The 25957-nt window shown below is 36.9% G+C and overlaps 1 protein-coding gene across 17 annotated transcripts in view; it reads left to right on the top strand.

Annotated features, from left to right (window-relative positions):
* ZNF280D (zinc finger protein 280D) overlaps nt 1-15067 on the top strand; it is a 241069-nt gene extending 226002 nt beyond the window's left edge. For 9 of the 17 annotated variants that reach the window (XM_067747811.1, XM_067747868.1, XM_067747842.1 and 6 more), the window contains one exon: nt 2963-4913. In XM_067747811.1, the coding sequence (XP_067603912.1) occupies nt 2963-3587 (625 nt within the window). In that variant the 3' untranslated portion in view covers nt 3588-4913. The other 8 variants (XR_010945860.1, XR_010945861.1, XR_010945858.1 and 5 more) reach the window with 8 other exon arrangements.
* The last annotated feature ends 10890 nt before the right edge of the window (nt 15068-25957 follow it).

The following is a 25957-nucleotide window of genomic DNA, read 5'->3' as shown; positions in this document are numbered from 1 at the left end:
TTAAAATTTTGAAATATTAATGTAACAAATATACTACAGATCCTTAGTTTTGAAATCTTAAACATGTAGAATACATTTTATAAGTTGTTAAATTTTTTAAAAGTACTTACAAGTAAGTAAAATGTTAACAGATTTTAATTGCCTCTATTAAATGAAAATAGTTACAAGATGCTACAGGTTATAAGGTGGTGACGATTCTTGCAAATAGTTAATTTTAATATCTTATTTTTAAAGTATTTTCAAAAAGCTGTAAAGCTACTTCTTTGGTGGGATCCCAACATAAAAGGTTCAAAATTCAAGTATTGGTTTTTAAAAATTTAATGCTTGGGCTTTCCTGGTGGCGCAGTGGTTGAGAGTCCGCCTGCCGATGCAGGGGACACGGGTTCGAGCCCTGGTCTGGGAAGATCCCACATGCCGCGGAGCAACTGGACCCGTGAACCACAACTACTGAGCTTGCGCGTCTGGAGCCTGTGCTCTGCAACAAAAGAGGCCGCGATAGTGTGAGGCCCGCGCATCGCGATGAAGAGTGGCCCCTGCTTGCCACAATTAGAGAAAACCCTCCCACAGAAACGAAGACCCAACACAGCAAAAATTAATTAATTAATTAATTAAAAAAAAAAAACCATGCCAGGGAATCCTAAAGGCCTTCTAATTGATAATAAAGAGAACTTTTAAAAAAATAAAAATAAAAATTTAATGCTTGAGTAGAACACTGCAGAACACGAGATTTCACAATTTTTTTTTAGCAAAAGAAAATCTAACATTCTAATTAGAACTTTATTCCAGCTAAAGGTGATTTTGTCTTTTAGATTAAGTACTTTCCCCATTTCTATCTTTATGCTGTGTGTTTTATAGTAGGCTGCTTGTTAACCTGATGAGATTAATTAATCTATTGCCTCTAAAAAGAAAATTATGGAATAAGACCTTTTGAAGATGTTTCTTAGACTTCACTAGAAAAATTATCTAGCCCTGGGACTTCCTTGATGGTCCAGTGGTTGAGACTTCACCTTCCAACGCAGGGTGGGGGTGTGTGGGTTTGATCCCTGGTGGGGGAGCTAGGATCCTACATGCCTCACTGCCAAGAAAACAAAACATAGAACAGAAGCAATGTAACAAACTCAATAAAGACTTTAAAAATAGTCCACATAAAAAAAGAAAAGAAAAGAAAAATTATCTAGCCCTTTCTTCACCTAGCATTTTTCCTAGAATTTTGGTTGGGAAAAGTTAACAAAAATTCAAATAAGGATTTAGAAAAAGCAGACTAGTCACATCCATATTTTTTAACATTTTCTGTAAATTATAGTTAGTTTAATAAGATCTGAACAAAAATAAGAATTTTATAAATTTAAATGAGGGAAATATAATTTTTTGCAGATGATGTAATTGACCTGTAAGGTCCAAGAAAATGAGCTAAGAATGATTGAAATTAATCAGGGTATTAATTAAGGCAGCTTGGTGTAAAATTCAGAATCTTTCCAGTATACCAATAACATGTGATTACAAAATATAATGGATAAAATTCACAGTAATAACAAGATGAGTAAAGTGCAGCATCTATTTAGAAGATTTTGAAGAAAAAAACTTACTGAGATAGAAAATAATATATTAGTAACTTACGTGATAGGTCATTTCCCAAATTAGTTTATGGTTAATGAACATTTAGTTGAAAATCCAAATTGGATTTGATTTGGAAACTAGTGGTGTTTAAAGTAAGATTCATATTTTTCTACTTGTTAATACCATAATTTTAAAAATCACAGCTGTGTTAGATATTAGGTTGTTTCTGTATTCACTATTTTAAACATTGTTTTAATGAGCATCCTTGTACAATTATCTTTTACTTTTTCAAACTATTAGGGAGAAGAGTAGTAGAATGTAGGTGATTTGACCTATTAGATAATAAAGTACAATGTTAATTTCTAATTGTTAAAACTGTGTGGTATTGGCCTGTAATAGTCAAAAGACACATCAGAACAAAATAAATAGCAGAGAAACAGCCTTTTGAATATAATTTAGTAAATAATAAATGACTATCTGATAACATTGCTTTGATATTTGGGCAGTTCATTAGGAAAACGTCTAAATTCCAGGTGGATTAATGTAAGAACTAATATAAATGTAATCATAAAATTTCTTTTTATTAAAATAAGCATTGTTACATCTACATAAGGGACTGGAGAGCCTCTTAGAAATCTCGTGTTTCTAAGACTCACAGACATAGAAGACAAACATTATGGTTACCAAAGGGGAAACGGGGTGGAGGAGGGATAAATTAGGAGTTTGGGATTAACATATACACCCTACTATATATAAAATAGATAAACAACAAGGTCCTACTATATAGCATAGGGAACTATATTCACTAAATAGTTTGTTAACACACCGGGGTAAGAGTAAACACATAGACAGGTATACACATAAGCATATATGTATGCATGTTTTATATTTACATATTTTTTTAGGCATGTGTTTATGTTTTTATAAATTAGGCTGTTAAAAAATCAATAAAATGTTTGTGAATGCTTAGTTGATTTTGCATAGGGAAAACACTCTAAGCCCAAGAGGACATATAAATCATAAAAGAGAAATAGGGTTTTTTCCACATATATTCATTCCTTATTTAAATGACTCTTACGAATTAATAAGCACACTTACATTTTAACTAAAAATAAGCAAGGGTATGAACAGATAAAAATAATGATAACCAGAACTAAAACAATGAATAGACTCCTCAGGACTCCTTTTAATATGCGACTATGGAGTTTCTCACTCTTTTGCCCAAGAACATGGCCACCTCCTAAATTGTAACATCATGGCAAAGACCAGGGAGCTCAATTTTCTTTTTTTTTTGGTGAGCAAGTGTGCCTTTTTTTTTTTTTTTTTAGAGAATGTCTTTATTTTAATAGTGTTCAAATACATTGTATTATAAAGAAATAGATAATAAATAGCTTTATTTTTTCAGTAAACAAGATGAAGCTTCTTCAGAGGAAATAAAAAATGGATGTGATGTGCATTTATTCGAAGGCTCATCAACAACAAAATGTGAAGAAGGTGTATCAGGTTCAGATAAAGAAAATGATACCTGTCTTGAAGACCAGCAAACTGGCTCAAAGAATATCTTCAGTTATGATTCAATTATTGATGCAGATAAGGTGGAAAAGGAAAAACAAATAGAGCACATTTGTCAGGAAACAGAGTTGAAGAGGTGCCAAAGTTCAGAAAACCTCATTGCACGTGATCAGATTGAAGATTGCAATGCCAGTGAAGCTAGATTTTCTTCAAAGAATATTAAAGATTTGCAATTAACATCTGGTGATGTTAGCATTGATCAGTTTTTGAGAAAAAGAGATGAACCTGAATCTGTTAGTTCTGATGTTAGTGAGCAAGGCAGTATTCATTTGGAACCTTTGACTCCATCAGAAGTGCTTGAGTTTGAAGCCACAGAGATTCTTCAGAAAGGTAGTGGTGATCCTTCAGCCAAGACTGATGAAGTAGTGTCTGATCAAACAGATGACGTTCCTGGAGAAAATAGCCTTAGCACAACAGAGACAACAGGAGACCTGGCAGATGAAAAAGAAAGAAGTTGAAATTAATTAGGCATTCTAAGTTTTAGTGTACCAACGATAAGAGCATTTGGAACAGTGCTATCAGGTGAGCTCAGTGGTGCTGTTGCAGAGTGCAGAGATAGAAAAATGTGAGGGAGGTCATTCATACACTTTACCTGTATATTCAACCTCGGTTATTAAATCAATTCATCATTAATAGCATGATTAGTATGAATTTCCAAGAAGTTTTTAAGACATGAATAAGATTTTAATGAAAGTTAAGTTTGCAATGAAAAAGTCTCATTTATCAGTTTTCGAGGTTATGGAACCTGGTGGTCAATATGAATTGAATATTAGAATATTATTTATATTAATAAAGCTTTTGAAATTTCCATCAGTTCTAAACTAAAAGTCCTTATTACCTGTACATCCTTTTCAATTAACTTAAAGGAAGACATTTGGAAACCACATACCTTTTGGGAATAATTGATTTAAAATAATGGCCAATTGGCTTTGTTAATGAAGGTTTCATTTTGAGTATGATACTGGTAAATGGAGCATGTTTAGAATGCTAAATTCATTGATCTAATGAGAATTTGGATGAACATAAACTTAATTTTGGATATAATATTACATTCCAGACTGCCAGAAGCATGTAAACAGAATATTTGAATCTGTGTACCTCCATACAAGTGTTAGCCTGCCAGGCTGTAAGCTTACCTTAATTAAACTTTCAGTGAAAGTGAAATTATTAAAATAAAAATTTATATTTGTGCTTTTTGTCAGTGTGTAAGCTGTGCAGAAATCCCTTGATGTACTAGTTGTATAAAGTAGAAACCCACTGTTGAAACTCCTGTAGCTATTATGCTCTTAATATTGTTTTAATGATCTTCTTTAGAAATAGACCCATAAAAATGGTCTGGAAACCAAACCAAAGTATGGATTAATGTAGATATTGTAAAGCAGTAAACTGAAAACATGTCCTGGCATGAATTCAGCCATGTTTAAGTGACTTTTTCTGTAATTGTAAAATAGAAAATTCAAATGGGACCTAAAGCAGGATGTAAAAAATTGGTTTGGGATACTTAGCCTAATTTATCCATAAGATGGCTGCTAAATTGATTTTTTCAGTTTTTTATCATATAGAAAATAATAGATATAGAAATGAATAATATGAGTAACAGTAGTTTGCTTTGACGTACTAACAAAGTTTTATTTAAAATGCTACATTTTTACTTCTTAAAATGTGCTTTGAATTCTTAAAATTTTGTTTCACTGAATGTTAAATGTTTAAAATGGCTATTAAAATTCTGCTGTATATAGTAGTTTTTGAGTAAATATTTGCAATAAAAATCTGTCCCTGAATAATTTTATTTTTCAGAAAGCTGCTTGAGTCGGATTACCTTTGGCGCCTCTAGAAATTGTATATTGCTCAAGGAAATGTCATGTTAAAGTTAGTGGTAGATTTTATTCCATATTCTTTAATTGATGCATGATTTATTTTAAATTGAGACTTAAAGTACAGGGGGAAGAACTGCTAATAATTACAGAGAATTGATTTGCTTTACAAATTCTTCTACTTCAAGAGAATTATAATTTAATATTATAGTTTTCTATCTGCTCAGTAAATTAAAGAGGCTAAATAGACAAAATATTTTATTGACTTATTTTCTTGAATATTTTTGAGGGTGGGGGAAAATATTTTTATCTTTCCTGCTCCCAAGAAAAGATGGGATAGAGGGACTTATTAACTGTCATCCTTCACCTTGTTGAAACATAAATCTATAGCAGAGAAGACTTTTGGAGTAAAGGGAAGAAAAAGTCTGTGTAAGGACCATTTTCTGAATCTCATTCAATTAGTTGCCAAGGCTGTTACCTAATGCTTCAAAAACCTAGAGCACTGTACCAAAATAAGTCTCTAAGTGACACTGTAGTCCCTTGTGAGCTTTGAGTAGTTCCTTCTCCTGCCCCTATATATTTACAGTAGTGGTACTGAAAGTACCTGATCAATGAATAGTTTATACCTATCCACTGTGAGAAAAGGAACCTGTACCAGACTATAAATCCTTCATTGAGAAAGTCTAGCAATGAAAACAAAAAAATAGTTGAAGTGAACATTGTACTTGGTAACATAGTTGGTTTCTGTTTTCACATAATCTCCTTATCTCATTTCTGATCAGGAACAGACAATTCAGGTATGCAAACCAAACCTTTGAGTGGCAGTGCTTTAGCACAGTGGTCAGCAGACTTTTTCTCTGTAGAGCCAGATAGTGAATAATTGTGGACTGTGTGGTCACAATTATCCAACTCTTCCTTATAGCTTAAGAGCACCTATAGACAATATGTAAATGGTAGCCTGTTTGTGTTCCAATAAAACTTTATTTACAAAAACAGAATGTTGGTTGGATTTGGCCAGGGGACTGTAGATTGCCACCACCTGCTTTAGAGTGCTGTTTTGTCCAGGCAAATTGTGCTCAGGGACTGAGATTTTCTTTGCCAATAACTTATTTAACACCAGTTCACTGTGAGAATTATAATTTATAAAAATAACATTTTGCAAGCCGATACCATACAAGATAATGTCTGTTAACTAGCTAATAAAGAAATAACATACTCCAAACTAATAATAGATTGATTACACTATTGTTCTAGGCAAAGAGGAGATGAAAGAAAGTCCAAATTTAGTTGAGGTGTACCTTTCCAGGAATTGGTTGTCTGTAGAGTCAGTCCTTCCAACTAAAAGCTGGGTATCAGCTGCCAGCGTAGGTCCCTTGCTGCTGGGGCACGTAGCTAGGGGGTGACAGTACCGGTGTCGGTAAGCAAGCTGGGCTGTTCCAAATGTTATGACTCCAGGGACCATTACATGACTTACACCATTGCCTACCAGGAGTAGCCTTGCCAAGGCAGGAACAGATGTCCCTTCTCTTCCTGAGACTGCTGCACAGTTTAACACTGCTGAGGACCAAGAGTGGCCTGGCCATGGCAGGACCAAGTGTCTCAAGATCGTCACAGAGCTATGTAAGTCAGCAAAAGAGTAGCCTTGCCCAGACTAAACACTCTCGGTAAGTCCTCACAAATTCTTGGTATTTAAAGTTTAAATGTCCATCACTTGATAGCTGCTCTTCCATATGTTCGTATTGATTATCCTCCCCAGCGGCACCCCTTAATGGCTGAGCTGCTGAATACTTATCAACAACAGCAGATGTTGATGACATCATCCTGGCACAGCTTCCTTAGTGTAAACAAATTTACCTGTAGATCAAAACAACTTCACTTAAGTCATAAACAAGTGGATTTGAAATCATAACAAACCAATACACAACAAGCAGTTAGACTTTCTTGATTGACTATGAAAGCCAGTGATGCACTCAAGTGACTCTTTGCCTAAGAACTAACTACCAAGGTGCCTTACTATATTATAGTCTCCTGTTACCTAACAACAGAATTACGATTGATTACATGTGCAGTTAAGAAACATTCATTTTGTGGATGCACTTTTAATTTACGTTGAAAATCTGAATGCCATATTTATTTATGTTATTTCTTCCCCTTTGTATCTCTCCAATGTTTTAGGGAGGAAATTGTAATTTTTTTCACCGTATATATTTTTAAAGAACTATTCTAAAAATTTTTTAAAAGGAACTGACAAGATATGAGTCACCTTGTTTTAGCTGTAAGTAAAAAGATATCTGGGCAATTACTTGTCTGAGGTTACAAAGCCAAGATTTGAACATAATTTGATCTGATTCTGAAGTTAGTGTTTTCTACCACAGCTATAGTTCCTAGCATTTATACTGAATGTCCCTTTTTAAAATATATCAGTTTTTGCAAATAACCCTTCCATTGATGGTACTAATTACAGTTTTATTTATTATTCCTACAGTGATTATATGCATATGGAATGGAGGACCTCTTAACCTAAAGAAGAGGACCTACTGATCTCTTTTACTAATAGGAATTGAGGAATTTTACCTCAAGAGGAGGGGTTAGTGAATATTCTATTAACAGGAAAGACAGCATGTGATTTAAAGATACACTTTATATAATAATTATAAATGTTTTGACATCATTACATTTTTTTAGGCTTCTGTAATGTCATTTTTAAACTATGGTTGACATGATCATTTTTGTTCCATCAAACTTGTTACTCCCGGATCACTCACTTGTACTGACTTCAGTGAATTAGGACTTTTGTATGTATATAGGCACTAAAAAGAATTGCAAGTGTTTCATTTTTACTAGATTACTATAACACTGACTTGTTTTTTCAGCTAAAAAATAAAACACAATTTACCTATGTCTAAGCATTAAAAGAGAAATGATTATTTTAAAAATATTGTTTACTAATGAGGCATATCTGCCAATCCATGTACACAAAATGAATAGTCAAATAGATTTTTTTAAAGTCATGGTAACGTTTAATTTTCATCTCAAAATCTATAAACTCCAAGATACTTCACTTGGATCATCTTGTAAGGAATTAAACACATCTGTAGCAGCATCTGTAACATCATCGAGGGATGAGGTGTCCTAGGTGAAATTACTTTTACAGTTAGCTAAAGGTAACTTTTAATTGCTTTTTAAAAGTATTATAAAATCACTTTTGTTATTTAAAAGAATATACTATGCATAATTTAGTCTTCTTTGATGACACAGAGGGTCATCATTATGAAGATTTTTGGACCAAGCTATAAATGAAGCTGTAGCTGCAGATGTTAATGGCCTGAATAACTGCTGATCACAGAGGTGACCTTGGATTTTGGTTTACAGAAGTATTTCAGGTACATCTAGGGTCGCTTGACTTTTCCAAAAACAGAACAGAAAAACTGACTACATTACTCACCCAATTCAACCTCTTTTTTAAGATGAATTTTCCCTCCTAAATACTAAGTAAAACCTGCCATTTGTGGAGAATTTGGTAACTATAAACTGTAGTTTTAAGCTTTCAAAATATTTTAAGCATTTATGCACTGCCTTAAAAACTTGATTTTTAACTGCTCTATATCAGGGGCTAGCAAACTATGACCCACAGTTGGCTACCTATTTTTGTAAACAAAATTTTATTAGAAAACAGCCATGTCATTTGTTTATATATTGTCTGTTGTAGCTTTTGCACTACAACAGCACAGTTGTACATGACAGAGGCCATATGGTCTGTAAGTCTCAAGGATTTACAATCTGGCACTTGAAGAAAAAGTTTGCCAACCCCTGCCCTATATATATATATATATATATATATATATTTTTTTTTTTTTTTTTTTTTTTTTTTTTTCTGTACACGGGCCTCTCACTGCTGTGGCCTCTCCTGTCTCAGAGCACAGGCTCCAGACGCGCAGGCCCAGCGGCCGTGGCTCGCAGGCCCAGCCACTCCACAGCATGTGGGATCCTCCCGGACCGGGGCACGAACCCGTGTCCCCCCCATCGGCAGGCGGACTCTCAACCACTGCGCCACCAGGGAAGCCCTGCCCTATATTTTTATATGGGTATAATCATAACTTTGTAACTGTTCTTTTATTTTCACTATTATAGACACTGCAGCGAAGCTCTTATTTCATAAATTTTGGTCCATATTTTATTTACCTGTACTAAAATTCTAAGTGTATAATTTATTAGATTGAAGAGTATTCAGTTTTTAAATTGAAAAATAGAAACCCATACTTATTTTAATTATCATACCATAGTACTTATAGAAAGCTTCCCGGTCCAGCATTAACTTGTAGAAGTTCAGAGTTTATTCATCTAGATTTTTTTCTTTGATTCTTCAAAGTCAGCTTGTTTTTAGCCTAATGTAGATTTTCATTCCTGCTATTCACCAAATATTTCTAGCGTGTGGCCATATGACTAGTTTCTGGCCAGTGAGTTGTGAGTGAAAGTGACTTTTGGTTTCGAGGATTTAGTTGTTAATGTGAGACTCCTTAGAACCCTCTTTTCCCTCAAGCATGGTAACATTTTTACTATTCAGATGGTGATTGCTATATCAGTCTTGGTTCCTGAGGGACTATGAAAAGAGCCTTCCTGTTTATTTAGATACACATATAGCATGAAGGAGAAATAGCATTTTTATTTTAAGCTACTGCAGTTAGAGAATTTTTGTTCTACAGCATAACTAAGTCTCTCCCTACTGATGTAGGAATTAATCCTGAAAGTGGATTGCTGCCATTAGAAGAAACACAGCTGAGCTACATTACACCAGTGTATTGCATTGGCTTAGGTGGCAGGTGGCAAGGCTACATGAGGTGATCCACATTCTGCTATGGTGAGAGATTTGGTAAACTTGACTGTAATACTTGAAAGACAAATGGTGTACGTAATGAAGTTGTATCTCTATTGGAAGAGTTTGACTAACAAAATGTTAATGGCATGCTTTGGTTACTATATTGGCTGCATTTGACAACTTACTCTGAGAAAGAAGTGGACTCAGATGAGAAATGGTAGGATTGAAAGTAGGAACAAAAGAGAATAGAAAAAGTCCACAAATCCAGATACTTGCAGGGTTGGAAAAGGCTAAACTTCTCACCCCCAGCCAGTAAAAGGAGAAGGCCTAAGCAAGAAAACTTAATTAAATTAAGAATATGGCCATCATACCAATTAATTAGGTTAAGGAGAGGCCCTGAAGTGTTTCTTCTATGTGGAAATTCCTTCACAGCATTTCTTGGGAAACACATATTTTTCTGAATTTCAAGACAAATCAGTCAAGAAATCGATGAAACAGGAAAAAGTATTGTAACTTTCCTATGAGAATTAAAGCTAAGTAATGAAGTTAGAGCCATTACTGGTTTGCAGGAATCCTCTGAAGTCAAGCTCAAAAGTAAGACTAGGGAATGCTGACAGGTGGAGTCCAAGAGTAAAGTCAACATTTCCAGGAACCACAATAAGAGCCCCAGAAGAGAAGTGGTCATAATCTGATCACTCAAGTCATACTTGTAGCTATTGCCATGGTATAAATGTGTATTCATACCCCTGTCTGCTGCTAATGGTGAGTCATTCTTGCAAGTAAAATAAAAATTAGTAGGTTTATATTCATAGGATACTTTATACAAATCCCATCAATGGTCTTCCAAAAATAACATGTTGTAGAAGCAAAATAATTCCATAAGTTATCAATTTTGACTTGTGATTATGTGTGGTGTTTTTACTCTTGAGAGGAGATCCAAATGTAGCATTGGTCAAGTAACTACCAAATAAATTTATTGGCACTTCCCAGTGTATGATTATTTGCCAAAGGGTGCTATTCTTTACAAATACTTAAACAATAAATACAAAGAAAAGAAGTAAATGTTGTGGAACATTCTGAAATGAGATCAGAAACTGATCTAAAGTCTAAATTAGCAAAGACACTATCAATTGCAACAGTAAGACCAAAATCTGGGCTAGCAGACAAAATATTTTTATCATTAAAAAAGGAAAAGAGCTTCTATGAAGTAACATGTAACGTAACACCAACTTGAAGATGTTTTTGGACAGTCCCTAGCAACTTCACTAATATCAACGCAAAAATGAAAGAAGAATTTCTATGTCTGGAATAGTTGTTATAAAATAAAGATAAAGACTATCAGATAGGGCAATTAATGTGTTGTGTCTTTTTAGATTTTTTTAAAAAATTTTATTGAAGTATAGTTGATTTACAGTGTTGTGTTATATATTCCACATATTCCATATATTCATTCTTTTTTTCAGATTCTTCACCTATATAGGTTATTATAGAATATTGAGTAGAGTTCCCTGTGCTATACAGTAGGTCCTTGTTGGTTATCTATTTTATATATAGTAGTGTGTGTGTGTATATATAGTAGTAGTGTGTGTATGTTAATCCCAAGCTCCTAATTTATCCCTCCCCCCGACATTTCCCCTTTGGTAACCATAGGTTTGTTTTCAAAATCGGTGAGTCTGTTTCTGTTTTGTAAATAAGTTCATCTGTATCATTTTTTAAAATTAGATTCCACATATGATTGATATCATATATTTGTCTTTCTCTGTCTGACTTACTTCACTTAGTATGATAGATTTCATTTTAAGAAAAACTTTTAAACAAATATTTGTAGTGCTTTCAATTTAAAAAATGACTTATTGGCATTTTTGTTAACGTTTCCTTTATTTAATGTTTTCTGTTATCAAATATCTATGTCAGGTAGATATAATGGTATTGATATATATAATCTTGTCCCAATACATTGGTTCATGTTAATAAACATTTATTATTATGTCTTTTTTAACAGAAAATATCTGGAACATTTAGTATAACTATCACAGAAAAATGATTCAGTATTTATTTTGGTCACTCATAACTATTTTAAATATATTAAGTATGGTGCTATGAAAAATATAGAATCACAATTCTGTGTAATTTGGAAATACCTGAGAATTTCCAGAAGTTTTCATTTCTCATACCCACATCCTAAATATTAATATCTGTCAGGAATTGGAAATACCAATGCCCAGTAATTTGTTCAGATATATAAAATGGCTTAGGAAACAGTTGCTAAAACGTCAGTCTTCTACCAGTGCCTGATGGACTCAGGGTACTCCAGTCAAGTGTAAAGAGGAGCTGGGGGGAGCACATCTTTAAATTTGTGGGTGTGAGTATTGGCTCACTGCTGACTGCAGTCAGATAAATAAAAAGCAAAAATTTTGAGAGAGTTGAACTGTCAAACCATGAGCCTGGACTAAAAGTTTATGACTGATGAACTCAAAATGACCCTTGGGCCCCCAGCTTTCTACACGGGGTAGCAGACAGAGAAAGTTGCTTGGTCCCCAAATAAAACATATTCCCCAATGTCTACCCCTGTGGTCAAGAAGGATAAAGAAAAAAGGAAAGACCTCCTGGGTGGTGGGATCAATAGCGGACAGCAATTGATTAGAGACCCCCTTCCAGCAAGCAGAGTCAGGTTCTCATCAACGAATTTTTGCACCACCAGAGTAGTGTCCTTGTAGCAGAGAATTGTTTTGGACCAGTGACTGCTTGTATGTTTCCCATCTTTCTCCTTCAGGATAGGAGTGTTTATTTACAGTTTTTCTATCTCTGTTTCAACCTTGTGTGTGTAAAGGACAGCTTTTTAATTCATAGGATAACCAATCTAGTGGTGACTAGTGCATACTATCCCCTGATTTAGAGACTAGCAAGAGATGCTGAACTTTGAGCTTGATGCCATTGATTTAATGGTACTGTTGAGTTATCTCTCCTTCGAAGAGAAGGAGTATGTTCTGGCTATAAGAAGGAGGATACACTGAATAACTACTGACCAGAAGCGTGGTCTGTGATAGTCATTAGGGCTCTTCACCATGTAGTTACAGTAGTTCTCTCTAGAGAACCAGACACATAGCAGGATTACACTTCCCTTATGGTTGGGTGGTGCCATCTTTCTGGGTCTGGCCCGTGAATCGCGGGCTCCACTTCTGAGCTGGAGAATTGAATTGCCAATTTGAGACTCTCTAGACTCCTGTCTTTCCTCTAATTTGTTTATTGGCAACGTTTGAGTTGGTGGTTGCTCTGTCATTTGAGTATATGTGATGAAGAGAAGAATCACCTTCCCAATTTGCAATGGACTTTTAAAATGAGTAAGAAATAAACCTTTTTGCTTTTAGTAATTGAGATTTGAGGGTGGTTACCATAACATAATTCTAACCTATCCTAACTGATAAACTTAGTAACATTATGAAAATCTTTTCATGCCTGTGCCTGAGGACCTATTAGAATTTTCTAACCTTTTTAGATCTCAGCATTTCCTATCTTTTACTATTATCCTATTGCACAGTAATTTTATATTAGTCCCCCTAAGGATTTTTAAAAATTGTTTTATTGCATAATTTAAAAAATAGTTTTAGAACTTTCACTTCTGACCAACTTGTAGTAATAAGGACTGGATTTAACCCTCCCCTCTGAAACAAACAAAGCAACATGAAACTGTTTTTCAAGACAGTGATATCAGGAATGAAAGACAGTGATCCATGAGAGAAAACAAATTAGGTGAGCCTTATAATTACCTCCGCTTACTGCTTTGAGAGTTTCCAAGCTTTAACACGGGGAAAGGAAACTGAGACAAAAACTGGGAGATTCCCTAGGTTGAGGAGACAGAGCTGAGAGTCTGGAGAAACCCAGGGAGTTCGAGTTCATAGGGCCAAGTCCCAAAGAGGAGAGAGCTGTGCAGAGAGATTTGTAGTATTCAGCAACTACCCAAGGCTAGAGAAAGGACAATCTGAAAGGATTAGGGGGTTACAGAAACAGTGCATATTCCTACCAGACAGAATGAAAAAAAAGATTATAATTCATGGAGCACTGGGTAGAGAACTCAGGAAGTTCTTACTATGGGAATAATTAGCCCTAGACTGAGCACTGCTCTTTACCCAACTAACAAATCATAAAAGTAAGACCTGAAAGGGTCAAATAATTTACATACAAGTGTACTGTATCCCAGAACAAAATTCAAGAAGATATATAGGAATACAAAAATATCTAGCACCCACAAAGGTAAAACTCACAGTGTCTGACATCCAGTTAAAGATTACCAGGCATACAAAGAAGCAGGAAAACATGACCATAATGAGAAAAACAGCCAGTCAAAACTGACCCAGAACTGAAACAGATGTCAGAATTGTGACAGGATATTAAAACATATCATATAACTATCTTCAAAAAGTTAGGGGGATGTTTAAAAGACCCAAATTGAGCTTTAGAGATGGAAACTACAATGTCTGAGATAAAAATTATGCTGATGGAATTAATGGCAGAGCAGACATAGCAGAAGAAAAGATCACAGAATTTGAAGACATAGCAATAGAAACTATTTAGTGAGCCGTGGGACATCAAGAGGCCTATATTTTCTAAACTTGAAAACTCTAAACCCCCAGATCCAAGAAGCTCAACAAGCTGCAAGGGATTTGATGATACATGATACATGAAGAAGACTCACAAAGACAACATAATCAAATTGCTTAAAACCAGTAATAAAGAGAAAAAATTTAAGAATTTTAAGCAACCAGATAAAAAAGACAATGACATACAGAGGAACAAAAATAAGGTGACATCAGAATTCCTTAAACGTACTGGGAAAAAAAAAAAAAAACCTTGTAAACCTAGAATTGTATTCCCAGCAAAAATGCTTTTCAAACAAAGGCAAAGCCTTTGAAAATTCACCACTAGGAGAACCACATTACAAGAAATGCTAAAAGAAGTCTTTTGGGCAGAAGGTAGACACCTGAGATCAAATTACTTAACTACGTTGTTCAAATCATCTATAGCTTTACTGATTTTTTTTCCCTTCATCTATCAGTTACTGAGAGAAATATTTTAAAATCTGACTCTGATAATGGATTTTTATATAAGCTGTAATTTTATCAACTTTTGCTTTGAGATGATATGCCTACAAGCTTAGTTTATTTTCCTGGTGACTTGAGCCTTATTATGTAGTGACCCTCTATATCTCTAGTAATACTTAAAATGTACAGGCATAGCTTGTTTTATTGCGCTTTGCTTTATTGCACTTCACAGATACTGCATTTTTTTTTTTTTTTTTTTTTTTTGCGGTACGCGGGCCTCTCACCGCTGCGGCCTCTCCCGTTGCGGAGCACAGGCTCCGGACGCGCAGGCCCAGCAGCCATGGCCCACGGGCCCAGCGGCTCCGCAGCATGTGGGATCCTCCCAGACAGGGGCACGAACCCGTGTCCCCTGCATCGGCAGGCGGACTCTCAACCACTGTGCCACCAGGGAAGCCCAGATACTGCACTTTTAACAAACTGAAGGTTTGTGGCAACCCTGCATCAAGGAAATTGTCACCATTTTTCCAGCAGCATTTGCTCATTTCATGTCTCTGTGTCACATTTTGGTAATTCTCACAGTATTTCAAACTTTTTCATTACTGTTACATTGTTATGGTGATGTGTGACCATGATCTTTGACGTTATTACACACCTCTCTGAAGGCTCAGTTGATGGTTAGCATTTTTTAGCAATAAATTATTTTTTAATTAAGGTGTGTACATTTTTTAGGCATAATGCTATTGCACACTTAATAGACTATGGTATAATGTAAACATAACTTTTATATTCACTAGGAAAGCAAAAAATTCATGTGACTCACTTTATTGCAGTGATCTTGAACTGAACTTGCACTAACTGTGAGGTGTTCCTGTATTTTGTTTGATACAGCTATACAAACTTTCTTTTGGTTCGTATGTTTTTAATATTTATTTTCCCACTCTTATACTTTCTGTAGCATAAAATTATGTTATTAAAATTCAGGGACTTCCCTGGTGGCACAGTGGTTAAGAATCTGCCTGCCAATGCAGGGGACTCAGGTTTGAGCCCTGGTCTAGGAAGATCCCACATGCCACAGAGCAGCTAAGCCTGTGCGCCACACCTACTGAGCCTGTGCTCTAGAGCCCACAAGCCACAACTACTGAGCCTGCGTGCCACAAATACTGAAGCCCACTTGCCTAGAGCCCATGCTCCACAACAAAGAGAAGCCACTGCAATGAGAAGCCCGCACACCACAACCAAGAGTAGCCCCCTCTTGCTGCAACTAGACAAAGCCCGTGCACAACAATGAAGACCCAACACAGCCTAAATAAATGAATTAAATAAATAAATTTATTTTAAAAATCAATCAGATAATCTTTGTCTTTTATTTATAGCATTAAGTCTACTGCATTTATGGTACTGATCAATTTTTCTATATCTAGAAAACAGATATTTCTGTTGCCATTTCTTTTTTTTTTTTTTGCGGTACGCAGGCCTCTCACTGTTGTGGCCTCTCCCATTGTGGAGCACAGGCTCCGGACGCGCAGGCTCAGCAGCCATGGCTCACGGGCCTAGCTGCTCCGCGGCATGTGGGATCTTTCCGGACCGGGGTAAGAACCCGTGTCCCCTGCATCGGCAGGCGGACTCTCAACCACTGCGCCACCAGGGAAACCCATTTCTTAATTTTTTAAATCTTATTTCTTGTCTTCTTTTGAAGTATCCTTTTTCACCTCTTTTTTTAAATTCTGCTGGTTTTGGAAGTTATATATTCTAAATTCTTTTTAAAAAAATCTTTTTATTGGGTAACCCAAGAATTATACCATATATCCTTAATTTTTTAAAGTTTAAACTTAATTATATTTACCCTTTCCCCAAACAGGAACTAAAAACACTTTTAAATTCCACTTGAGACCACATACCCTTTTCTAACGGTAAACTCTGCTTGTCAGTCAGTTCTAGTCCACTACTGCCAATCAGAAATGCAGACTTAGAATGGGATATGAGATCTCTTGATTTTTAAGTGTTGGCCAAAAATGTGTAAACAAAACAAAAACATGTTGACAGTTCAGTTATAAGCCTCTGCTAGGGTCTACAAAAGAGAAAATTTCATCATGGCTCTAATCAATACTGGTTACAACTATTTTCATGCAGAAAGCCTAACTGTAGTTCCTTGCCACATGTGCCATGCTTTTTTTCCCTGTTAGGTAAGAGAAATAAAAACTTCTAGTAGTCTCTGCTTGCCAATTATACCATATATCCTTAGCTTATTAATGAAGTCAATTATTTTTAACCTATTCCTAAATAGGGATGTAAAAACACTTTAATTCCAATTGCCTGTGGAAGACTGCATACCCCTTCTAAGGTGGTAGCTGTGAGTTAGTTGCAGTCCACAACTGACCACCAGGAACATAAGCTCAGTTCTTGATGTTTAATCTCCTGAGGTTTTTTGTTATTGTTTTTTGGTTTTGGGGGGTTCTTTCTTGGCCAATGTGTTGTCAGCCAATAGTTTACAAACTTTGCAAACCAGAAATGGTTAACTAGCAGCCAGTTTTTAGCCTCTGCTAGAAACTAATAAAGAGCTAATTATAATGTTCATTCATTCATTCATTCATTCAATACATGTTTATTGGGCCCTATGATGGTTAATTCTGTGTGTCGACAGAGCTAAGGGCTGCCCAGATAGCTGGTAAAACACTATTTCTGGATGTGTCTGTGAGGGTGTTTCCAGAAGAGATTAGCATTTGTTTTGTTTGTTTGTTTGTTTTTGGTGTTTCTTGATATATATATATTTTTTACATCTTTATTGGAGTGTAATTGCTTTACAATGGTGTGTTAGTTTCTGCTTTATAACAAAGTGAATCACTATACATATACATATGTTCCCATATCTCTTCCCTCTTGCGTCTCCCTCCCTCCCACCCTCCCTATCCCATCCCACTAGGTCATCATAAAGCACCGAGCTGATCTCCCTGTGCTATGCGGCTGCTTCCCACTAGCTATCTATTTTACGTTTGGTAGTGTATATATGTCCATGCCACTCTCTCGCTTTGTCACAGCTTACCCTTCCCACTCCCCATATCCTCAGTTCCATTCTCTAGTAGGTCTGTGTCTTTATTCCTGTCTTACCCCTAGGTTCTTCATGTCATTTTTTTCCCTTAAATTCCATATATATGTGTTAGCATATGGTATTTGCCTTTCTCTTTCTGACTTACTTCACTCTGTATGACAGACTCTAGGTCCATCCACCTCATTACAAAGAGCTCAGTTTCGTTTCTTTTTATGGCTGAGTAATATTCCATTGTATATATGTGCCACATCTTCTTTATCCATTCATCAGATGATGGACACTTAGGTTGTTTCCATCTCCGGGCTATTGTTAATAGAGCTGCAATGAACATTTTGTTACATGACTCTTTTTGAATTACGGTTGTCTCAGGGTATATGCCCAGTAGTGGGATTGCTGGGTCGTATGGTAGTTCTATTTTTATTTTTTTAAGGAACCTCCATACTGTTCTCCATAGTGGCTGTACCAATTCACATTCCCACCAGCAGTGCAAGAGTGTTCCCTTTTCTCCACACCCTCTCCAGCATTTATTGTTTGTAGATTTTTTGATTATGGCCATTCTGACCGGTGTGAGATGATATCTCATTGTAGTTTTGATTTGCATTTCTCTAATGATTAATGATGTTGAGCATTCTTTCATGTGTTTGTTGGCAATCTGTATATCTTCTTTGGAGAAATGTCTATTTAGGTCTTCTGCCCATTTTTGGATTGGGTTGTTTGTTTTTTTCTTATTGAGCTGCATGAGCTGCTTATAAATTTTGGAGATTAATCCTTTGTCAGTTGCTTCATTTGCAAATATTTTCTCCCATTCTGAGGGTTGTCTTTTGGTCTTGTTTATGGTTTCCTTTGCTGTGCAAAAGCTTTGAGGTTTCATTAGGTCCCATTTTTTTATTTTTGTTTTTATTTCCATTTTTCTAGGAGGTGGGTCAAAGAAGATCTTGCTGTGATTTATGTCATAGAGTGTTCTGCCTATGTTTTCCTCTAAGGGTTTGATAGTTTCTGGCCTTACATTCAGGTCTTTAATCCATTTTGAGCTTATTTTTGTGTATGGTGTTAGGGAGTGATCTAATCTCATACTTTTACATGTACCTGTCCAGTTTTCCCAGCACCACTTATTGAAGAGGCTGTCTTTTTTCCATTGTATATTCTTGCCTCCTTTATCAAAGATAAGGTGACCATAGGTGGGTGGGTTTATCTCTGGGCTTTCTATCCTGTTCTGTTGATCTATATTTCTGTTTTTGTGCCAGTACCATACTGTCTTGATTACTGTAGCTTTGTAGTATAGTCTGAAGTCAGGGAGCCTGATTCCTCCACCTCCGTTTTTCATTCTCAAGATTGCTTTGGCTATTCGGGGTCTTTTGTGTTTCCATAAAAATTGTGAAATTTTTTGTTCTAGTTCTGTGAAAAATGCCAGTGGTAGTTTGATAGGGATTGTGTTGAATCTGTAGATTGCTTTGGGTAGTAGAGTCATTTTCACAATGTTGATTCTTCCAATCCAGAACATGGTATAGCTCTCCATCTATTTGTATCATCTTTAATTTCTTTCTTCAGTGTCTTATAATTTTCTGCATACAGGTCTTTTGTCTCCTTAGGTAGGTTTATTCCTAGATATTTTATTCTTTTTGTTGCAGTGGTAAATGGGAGTGTTTTCTTGATTTCACTTTCAGATTTTTCATCATTAGTGTATAGGAATGCCAGAGATTTCTGTGCATTAATTTTGTATCCTGCTACTTTACCAAATTCATTGATTAGCTCTAGTAGTTTTCTGGTAGCATCTTTAGGATTCTCTATGTATAATATCATGTCACCTGCAAACAGTGACAGCTTCGCTTCTTCTTTTCCCATATGCATTCCTTTTATTTCCTTTTCTTCTCTGCTGTGGCTAAAACTTACAAAACTATGTTGAATAAGAGTGGTGAGGGTGGGCAACCTTGTCTTTTTCCTGATCTTAGTAGAAATGCTTTAGTTTTTCACCATTGAGGACGATGTTGGCTGTGCGTTTATCATATATGGCCTTTATTATGTTGAGGTAAGTTCCCTCTATGCCTACCTTCTGCAGGGTTTTTATCATAAATTGGCGTTGAATTTTGTCAAAAGCTTTCTCTGCATCTATTGAGATGATCATATGGTTTTTCTCCTTAATTTGTTAATATGGTATATCACATTGATTGATTTACGTATATTGAAGAATCCTTGCATTCCTGGAATAAACCCCACTTGATCATGGTGTATGATCCTTTTAATGTGCTGTTGGATTCTGTTTGCTAGTGTTTTGTTGAGGATTTTTGCATCTATGTTCATCAGTGATATTGGCCTGTAGTTTTCTTTCTTTGTGACATCCTTGTCTGGTTATGGTATCAGGGTGATGGTGGCCTTGTAGAATGAGTTTGGGAGTGTTCCTCCCTCTGCTATATTTTGGAAGAGTTTGAGAAGGTAGGTGTTCGCTCTTCTCTAAATGTTTGATAGAATTCGCCTGTGAAGCCATCTGGTCCTGGGCTTTTGTTTGTTGGAAGATTTTTAAACACAGTTTTAATTTCAGTGCTTGTGATTGGTCTGTTCATATTTTCTATTTCTTCTTGATTCATTCTTGGCAGGTTGTGCATTTCTAAGAATTTGTCCATTTTATTGGCATAGCATTGCTTGTAGTAATCTCTCATGATCTTTTGTGTTTCTGCAGTGTCAGTTGTTACTTCTCCTTTTTCATTTCTAATTCTATTGATTTGAGTCTTCTCCCTGTTTTTCTTGATGAGTCTGGCTAATGGTTTATCAATTTTGTTTATCTTCTCAAAGAACCAGCTTTTAGTTTTATTGACCTTTGCCATCATTTCCTTCTTTCTTTTTCATTTACTTCTGATCTGATGTTTATGATTTCTTTCCTTCTGCTAACTTTGGGGTTTTTTTGTTCTTATCTCTCTAATTGCTTTAGGTGCAAGGTTAGGTTGTTTATTCGAGATGTTTCCTGTTTCTTAAGGTAGGATTATATTGCTATAAACTTCCCTCTTAGAACAGCTTTTGCTGTATCCCATAGGTTTTGGGTCATCATGTTTCCATTGTCATTTGTTTCTAGGTATTTTTTGATTTCCTCTTTGATTTCTTCAGTGATCACTTCGTTATTAAGTAGTGTATTGTTTAGCCTCCACGTGTTTGTACTTTTTACAGATCTTTTCCTGTAATTGATATCTAGTCTCATAGCGTTGTCGTTGGAAAAGATACTTGATACAATTTCAATATTCTTAAATTTACCAAGGCTTTATTTGTGACCCAAGATATGATCTGTCCTGCAGAATGTTCCATGAGCACTTGAGAAAAATGTGTATTCTGTTGTTTTTGGATGGAATGTCCTATAAATATATCAGTTAAATCCATCTTGTTCAAAGTATTATTTAAAGCTTGTGTTTCCTTATTTATTTTCATTTTGGATGATCTGTACATTGGTTAAAGTGGGGTGCTAAAGTCCCCTACTATGAATGTTTTACTGTCGATTTCCCCTTTTATGGCTGTTAGTATTTGCCTTATGTATTGAGGTGCTCCTATGTTGGGTGCATAAATATTTACAATTGTTATATCTTCTTCTTGGACCGTTCCCTTGATCATTATGTAGTGTCCTTATTTGTCTCTTCTAATAGTCTTTATTTTAAAGTCTATTTTGTCTGATAGGAGAATTGCTACTCCAGCTTTCTTTTGGTTTACATTTGCATGGAATATCTTTTTCCATCCCCTTACTTTCAGTCTGTATGTGTCTCTAGGTCTGAAGTGGGTCTCTTGTAGACAGCATATATATGGGTCTTGTTTTGTATGCATTCAGCCAATCTGTGTCTTTTGGTGAGAGCATTTAATCCATTTACATTTAAGGTAATTATCGATATGTATGTTCCTATTCCCATTTTCTTAATTGTTTTGGGTTCGTTATTGTAGGTCTTTTCCTTCTCTTGTGTTTCTCGCTTAGAGAAGTTCCTTTAACATTTGTTGTAAAGCTGGTTTGGTGGTGCTGTACTCTCTCTCAGCTTTTGCTTGTCTGTAAAGGTTTTAATTTCTCCATCAAATCTGAATGAGATCCTTGCTGGGTAGAGTAATCTTGGTTGCAGGTTTTTCTCCTTCATCACTTTAAATATGTCCTGCCAGTCCCTTCTGGCTTGCAGAGTTTCTGCTGTAAGATCAGCTGTTAACCTTATGGGGATTCCCTTGTGTGTTATTTGCTGTTTTTCCCTTGCTGCTTTTAATATGTTTTCTTTGTGTTTAATTTTTGACAGTTTAATATGTGTCTTGGTGTATTTTTCCTTGGATTTATCCTGTATGGGACTTTTTGTGCTCCCTGGACTTGATTAACAATTTCCTTTCCCATATTAGGGAAGTTTTCAACTATAATCTCTTCAAATATTTTCTCAGTCCCTTTCTTTTTCTCTTCTTCTTCTGGAACCCCTATATTTCGAATGTTGGTGTGTTTATTGTTGTCCCAGAGGTCTCTGAGACTGTCCTCAGTTCTTTTCATTCTTATTTCTTTATTCTGCTCTGCAGTAGTTATTTCCACTATTTTATCTTCCAGGTCACTTATCTGTGCTTCTGTCTCAGTTATTCTGCTATTGATCCCATCTAGAGTATTTTTAATTTCAATTATTGTGTTGTTCATCATTGCTTGTTTCATCTTTAGTTCTTCTAGGTCCTTGTTAAATGTTTCTTGCATTTTGTCTATTCTATTTCCAAGAATTTGGATCATCTTTACTATCATTATTCTGAATTCTTTTTCAGGTAGACTGCCTAGTTCCTCTTCATTTGTTAGGTCTGGTGGGTTTTTATCTTGCTCCTTCATCTGCTGTCTGTTTTTCTGTCTTCTCATTTTGTTTATCTTACTGTGTTTGGGGTCTCCTTTTTGTAGGCTGCAGGTTCGTAGTTCCCATTGTTTTTGATGTCTGTCCCCAGTGGCTAAATTTGTTTCAGTGGGTTGTGTAGGCTTCCTGGTGGAGGGGACTAGTGCCTGTGTTCTGGTGGATGAGCCTGGATCTTCTTTTTCTCGTGGGCAGGTCCACATCTGGTGGTTTGTTTTGGGGTGTCTGTGGACTTATTATGATTTTAGGCAGCCTCTCTGCTAATGGGTGGTGTTGTGTTCCTGTCTTGCTAGTTGTTTGGCATAGGGTGTCCAGCACTGTAGTTTGCTGGTCGTTGAGTGAAGTGGGTTCTGGTTTTGAGATGGAGATCACTGGGAGATTTTCGCTGTTTGATATTATGTGGAGCTGGGAGGTCTCTTGTGCACCAGTGTCCTGAAGTTGGCTCTCCCACCTCAGAGGCACAGCACTGACTCCTGGCTGGAGCACCAAGAGCCTTTCATCTACACGGCTCATAATAAAAGGGAGAAAAAGTAGAAAGAGAGAAAGAGAAAGAAAGAAAGAAAGGAAGGAAGGAAGGAAGAAAGGAAGGAAGAAAGGAAGAAAGGAAGGAAGGAAGAAAGGAAGAGAAAGAGAAAGAAAGAAAAAGAAAGGAAGAAAGAGAAAAAGAGAGGGAAGGAAGAAAGGAAGAGAAAGAAAGAAAGGGAAGGAAGAAAGGAAGGAGGGAAGGAGGGAGGAAGGAGGGAAAGAAGGAACGAAAGAAATAAAAGTAAGATAAAATAAAATAAAGTTATTAATATAAAAAATAATTATTAAGAAAAAATATTTTTTTAGAAAAAGCAAAAAAAAAAAAAATAATAATGGACAGATAGAACCCTAGGACAAATGGTGGAAGCAAAGCTATACAGACAAAATCTCACACAGAAGCATACAGATACACACTGACAAAAAGAGGAAAAGGGGATAAAATAATAAATCTTGCTCTCAACGTCCACCTCCTCAATTTGGGATGATTCATTGTCTATTCATGTATTCCACAGATGCAGGGTACATCAAGTTGATTGTGAAACTTTAATCCCCTGCTCTGAGGCTGCTGGGAGAGATTTCCCTTTCTCTTCTTTGTTCTCACAGCTCCCAGGGCTCAGTTTTGGATTTGGCCCCACCTCTGCGTGTAGGTCGCCGGAGGGCATCTGTTCTTCGCTCAGACAGGACGGGGTTAAAGGAGCCGCTGATTCGGGGACTCTGGCTCACTCAGGCTGGGGGGAGGGAGGGGTACATTGTGCGGGGCCAGCCTGCTGCGGCAGAGGCCAGCATGACGTTGCACCAGCCTGAGGCGTGCCATGCATTCTCTTGGGTAAGTTGTCCCTGGATCGCGGGACCCTGGCGGTGGCAAGCTGCACAGCCTGCCCGGAAGGGGGGTGTGGAGAGTGACCTGTGCTCGCCCACAGGCTTCTTGGTGGCGGCAGCAGCAGCCTTAGCGTCTCATGCCTGTCTCTGGGGTCCATGCTGTTAGCCGCGGCTCGCGCCCATCTCTGGAGCTCCTTTAAGCAGCACTCTTAATCCCCTCTCCTCGCGCACTAGGAAACAAAGAGGGAAGAAAAAGTCTCTTCCCTCTTCAGCAGGTCCAGACTTTTCCCCGGACTCCCTCCCGGCTAGCCGTGGTGCACTAACCCCCTGCAGGCTGTGTTCACGCTGCAAGCCCCAGTCCTCTCCCTGCGCTCTGACCGAAGCCCGGGCCTCAGCTCCCAGCTCTGTCTGCCCTGGTGGGTAAGCAGACAAGCCTCTCGGTCTGGTGAGTGCTGGTCGGCACCGATCCTCTGTGCGGGAATCTCTCCGCTTTGCTCTCCTCACCCCTGTTGCTGCGCTCTCCTCCGTGGCTCTGAAGCTTCCCCCCTCCACCACCTGCAGTCTCCGCCAGCGAAAGGGGCTTCCTAGTGTGTGGAAACCTTTCCTCTTTCACAGCTCCCTCCCACTGGTGCAGGTCCCGTCCCTATCCTTTTGTCTGTTTATTCTTTTTTCTTTTGCCCTATCCAGGTACGTGGGGACTTTCTTGCCTTTTAGGAGGTCTGAGGTCTTCTGCCAGCATTCAGTAGGTGTTCTGTAGGAGTTGTTCCACGTGTAGATGTATTTCTGGTGTATCTGTGGGGAGGAAGGTGATCTCCGCTTCTTACTCTTCTGCCATCTTCCCCTCGTCCCCGAGATTAGCATTTGAATTGGTGAGCTGAGTAAAGCAGATGGCCCTCCCCAGTGTGGGTGGGCATCATACAATCCCTCCAGAGCTCAAAGAGAGCAGCATGGCAGAGAAGGGTAAATTTACTCTCTCTCTCTGCTTAGCATGAGACATCCATCTTCTCCTGACTTCTGCCATAGGCACTCCTGGTTCTCAGGATTTCCAACTCAAATTGGAACTATACCATCATCCCCCCAGTTCTCAGTCCTTGGAACTCAGACTGAATTATATCATGGACTTCCCTGGCCCTCCAGCTTGCATATGGCAGATCCTGGGGCTTCTTGGTCTCCACACCATGTGAACCAATTCCTATAATAAATCTCCTCTTACATATATCTCTTTCTATATATCCTATTGGTTCTGTTTCTCTGGATAACACTGACTAATACAGGCCCCTAGAATGGTCATGTACATTAATCCTTTGTTTTGTTTAAACCACTTGAGTAGTGCCTCCAAATGTCTGACAGAGCTAATTCTCTTTAGAGGACCCCACCTTCATTTTAGGCCTCTAGGAATTTCTCATGACAGAAATTAACCTTTCAGTCAGGTTCATTCAGATTTACCATCATATTTACTAGTTTATTCTTCTTCATTCCTTCTTGTATTTCAGACTTCTATCTGGGTTCACTCTCCTTTGCCTGAAGTACATCCTTTATGCTCTTCAGTGGGGAGTTTTCAGATTGTAGATTCTCAGCTTTTGCCTGATCAGAAATGTCTTTATTTTAATCCTCATTATGGAAAGTAATTTTTTGAGTATAGAATCATATATAGAAGAGTAATTTTCTTTCAGCATATTAAAATACCATTTATTTTTTCTGATTTCTGTGTTTGTTGCTAAAAAGTCAGCTGTCCATCCTATTGTTGCTCCTTTTTCTCTGGCAACCTTTAAGGTGTTTTAGTCTTTTTTGCTCTGTAGATTCATAATGATATGTTTAGGTATGGGTTTTTGTTTATTATCTTTCTTAATAGAGTTTTTGAATCTGTGCATGGGTGACTTTCTGGAATCTTTTCAGCCACTATCTGTTCATTTTCAGCATCTGTTCCATTCTCTCTTTTTAAAACTCTG

Source organism: Pseudorca crassidens, chromosome 1, assembly GCF_039906515.1.
Source record: "Pseudorca crassidens isolate mPseCra1 chromosome 1, mPseCra1.hap1, whole genome shotgun sequence".
Classification (NCBI taxonomy): Eukaryota; Metazoa; Chordata; class Mammalia; order Artiodactyla; family Delphinidae; genus Pseudorca; species Pseudorca crassidens.
Note: the sequence above shows the minus strand (reverse complement) of the source record. Positions and strands in the feature narration are given on the sequence as shown.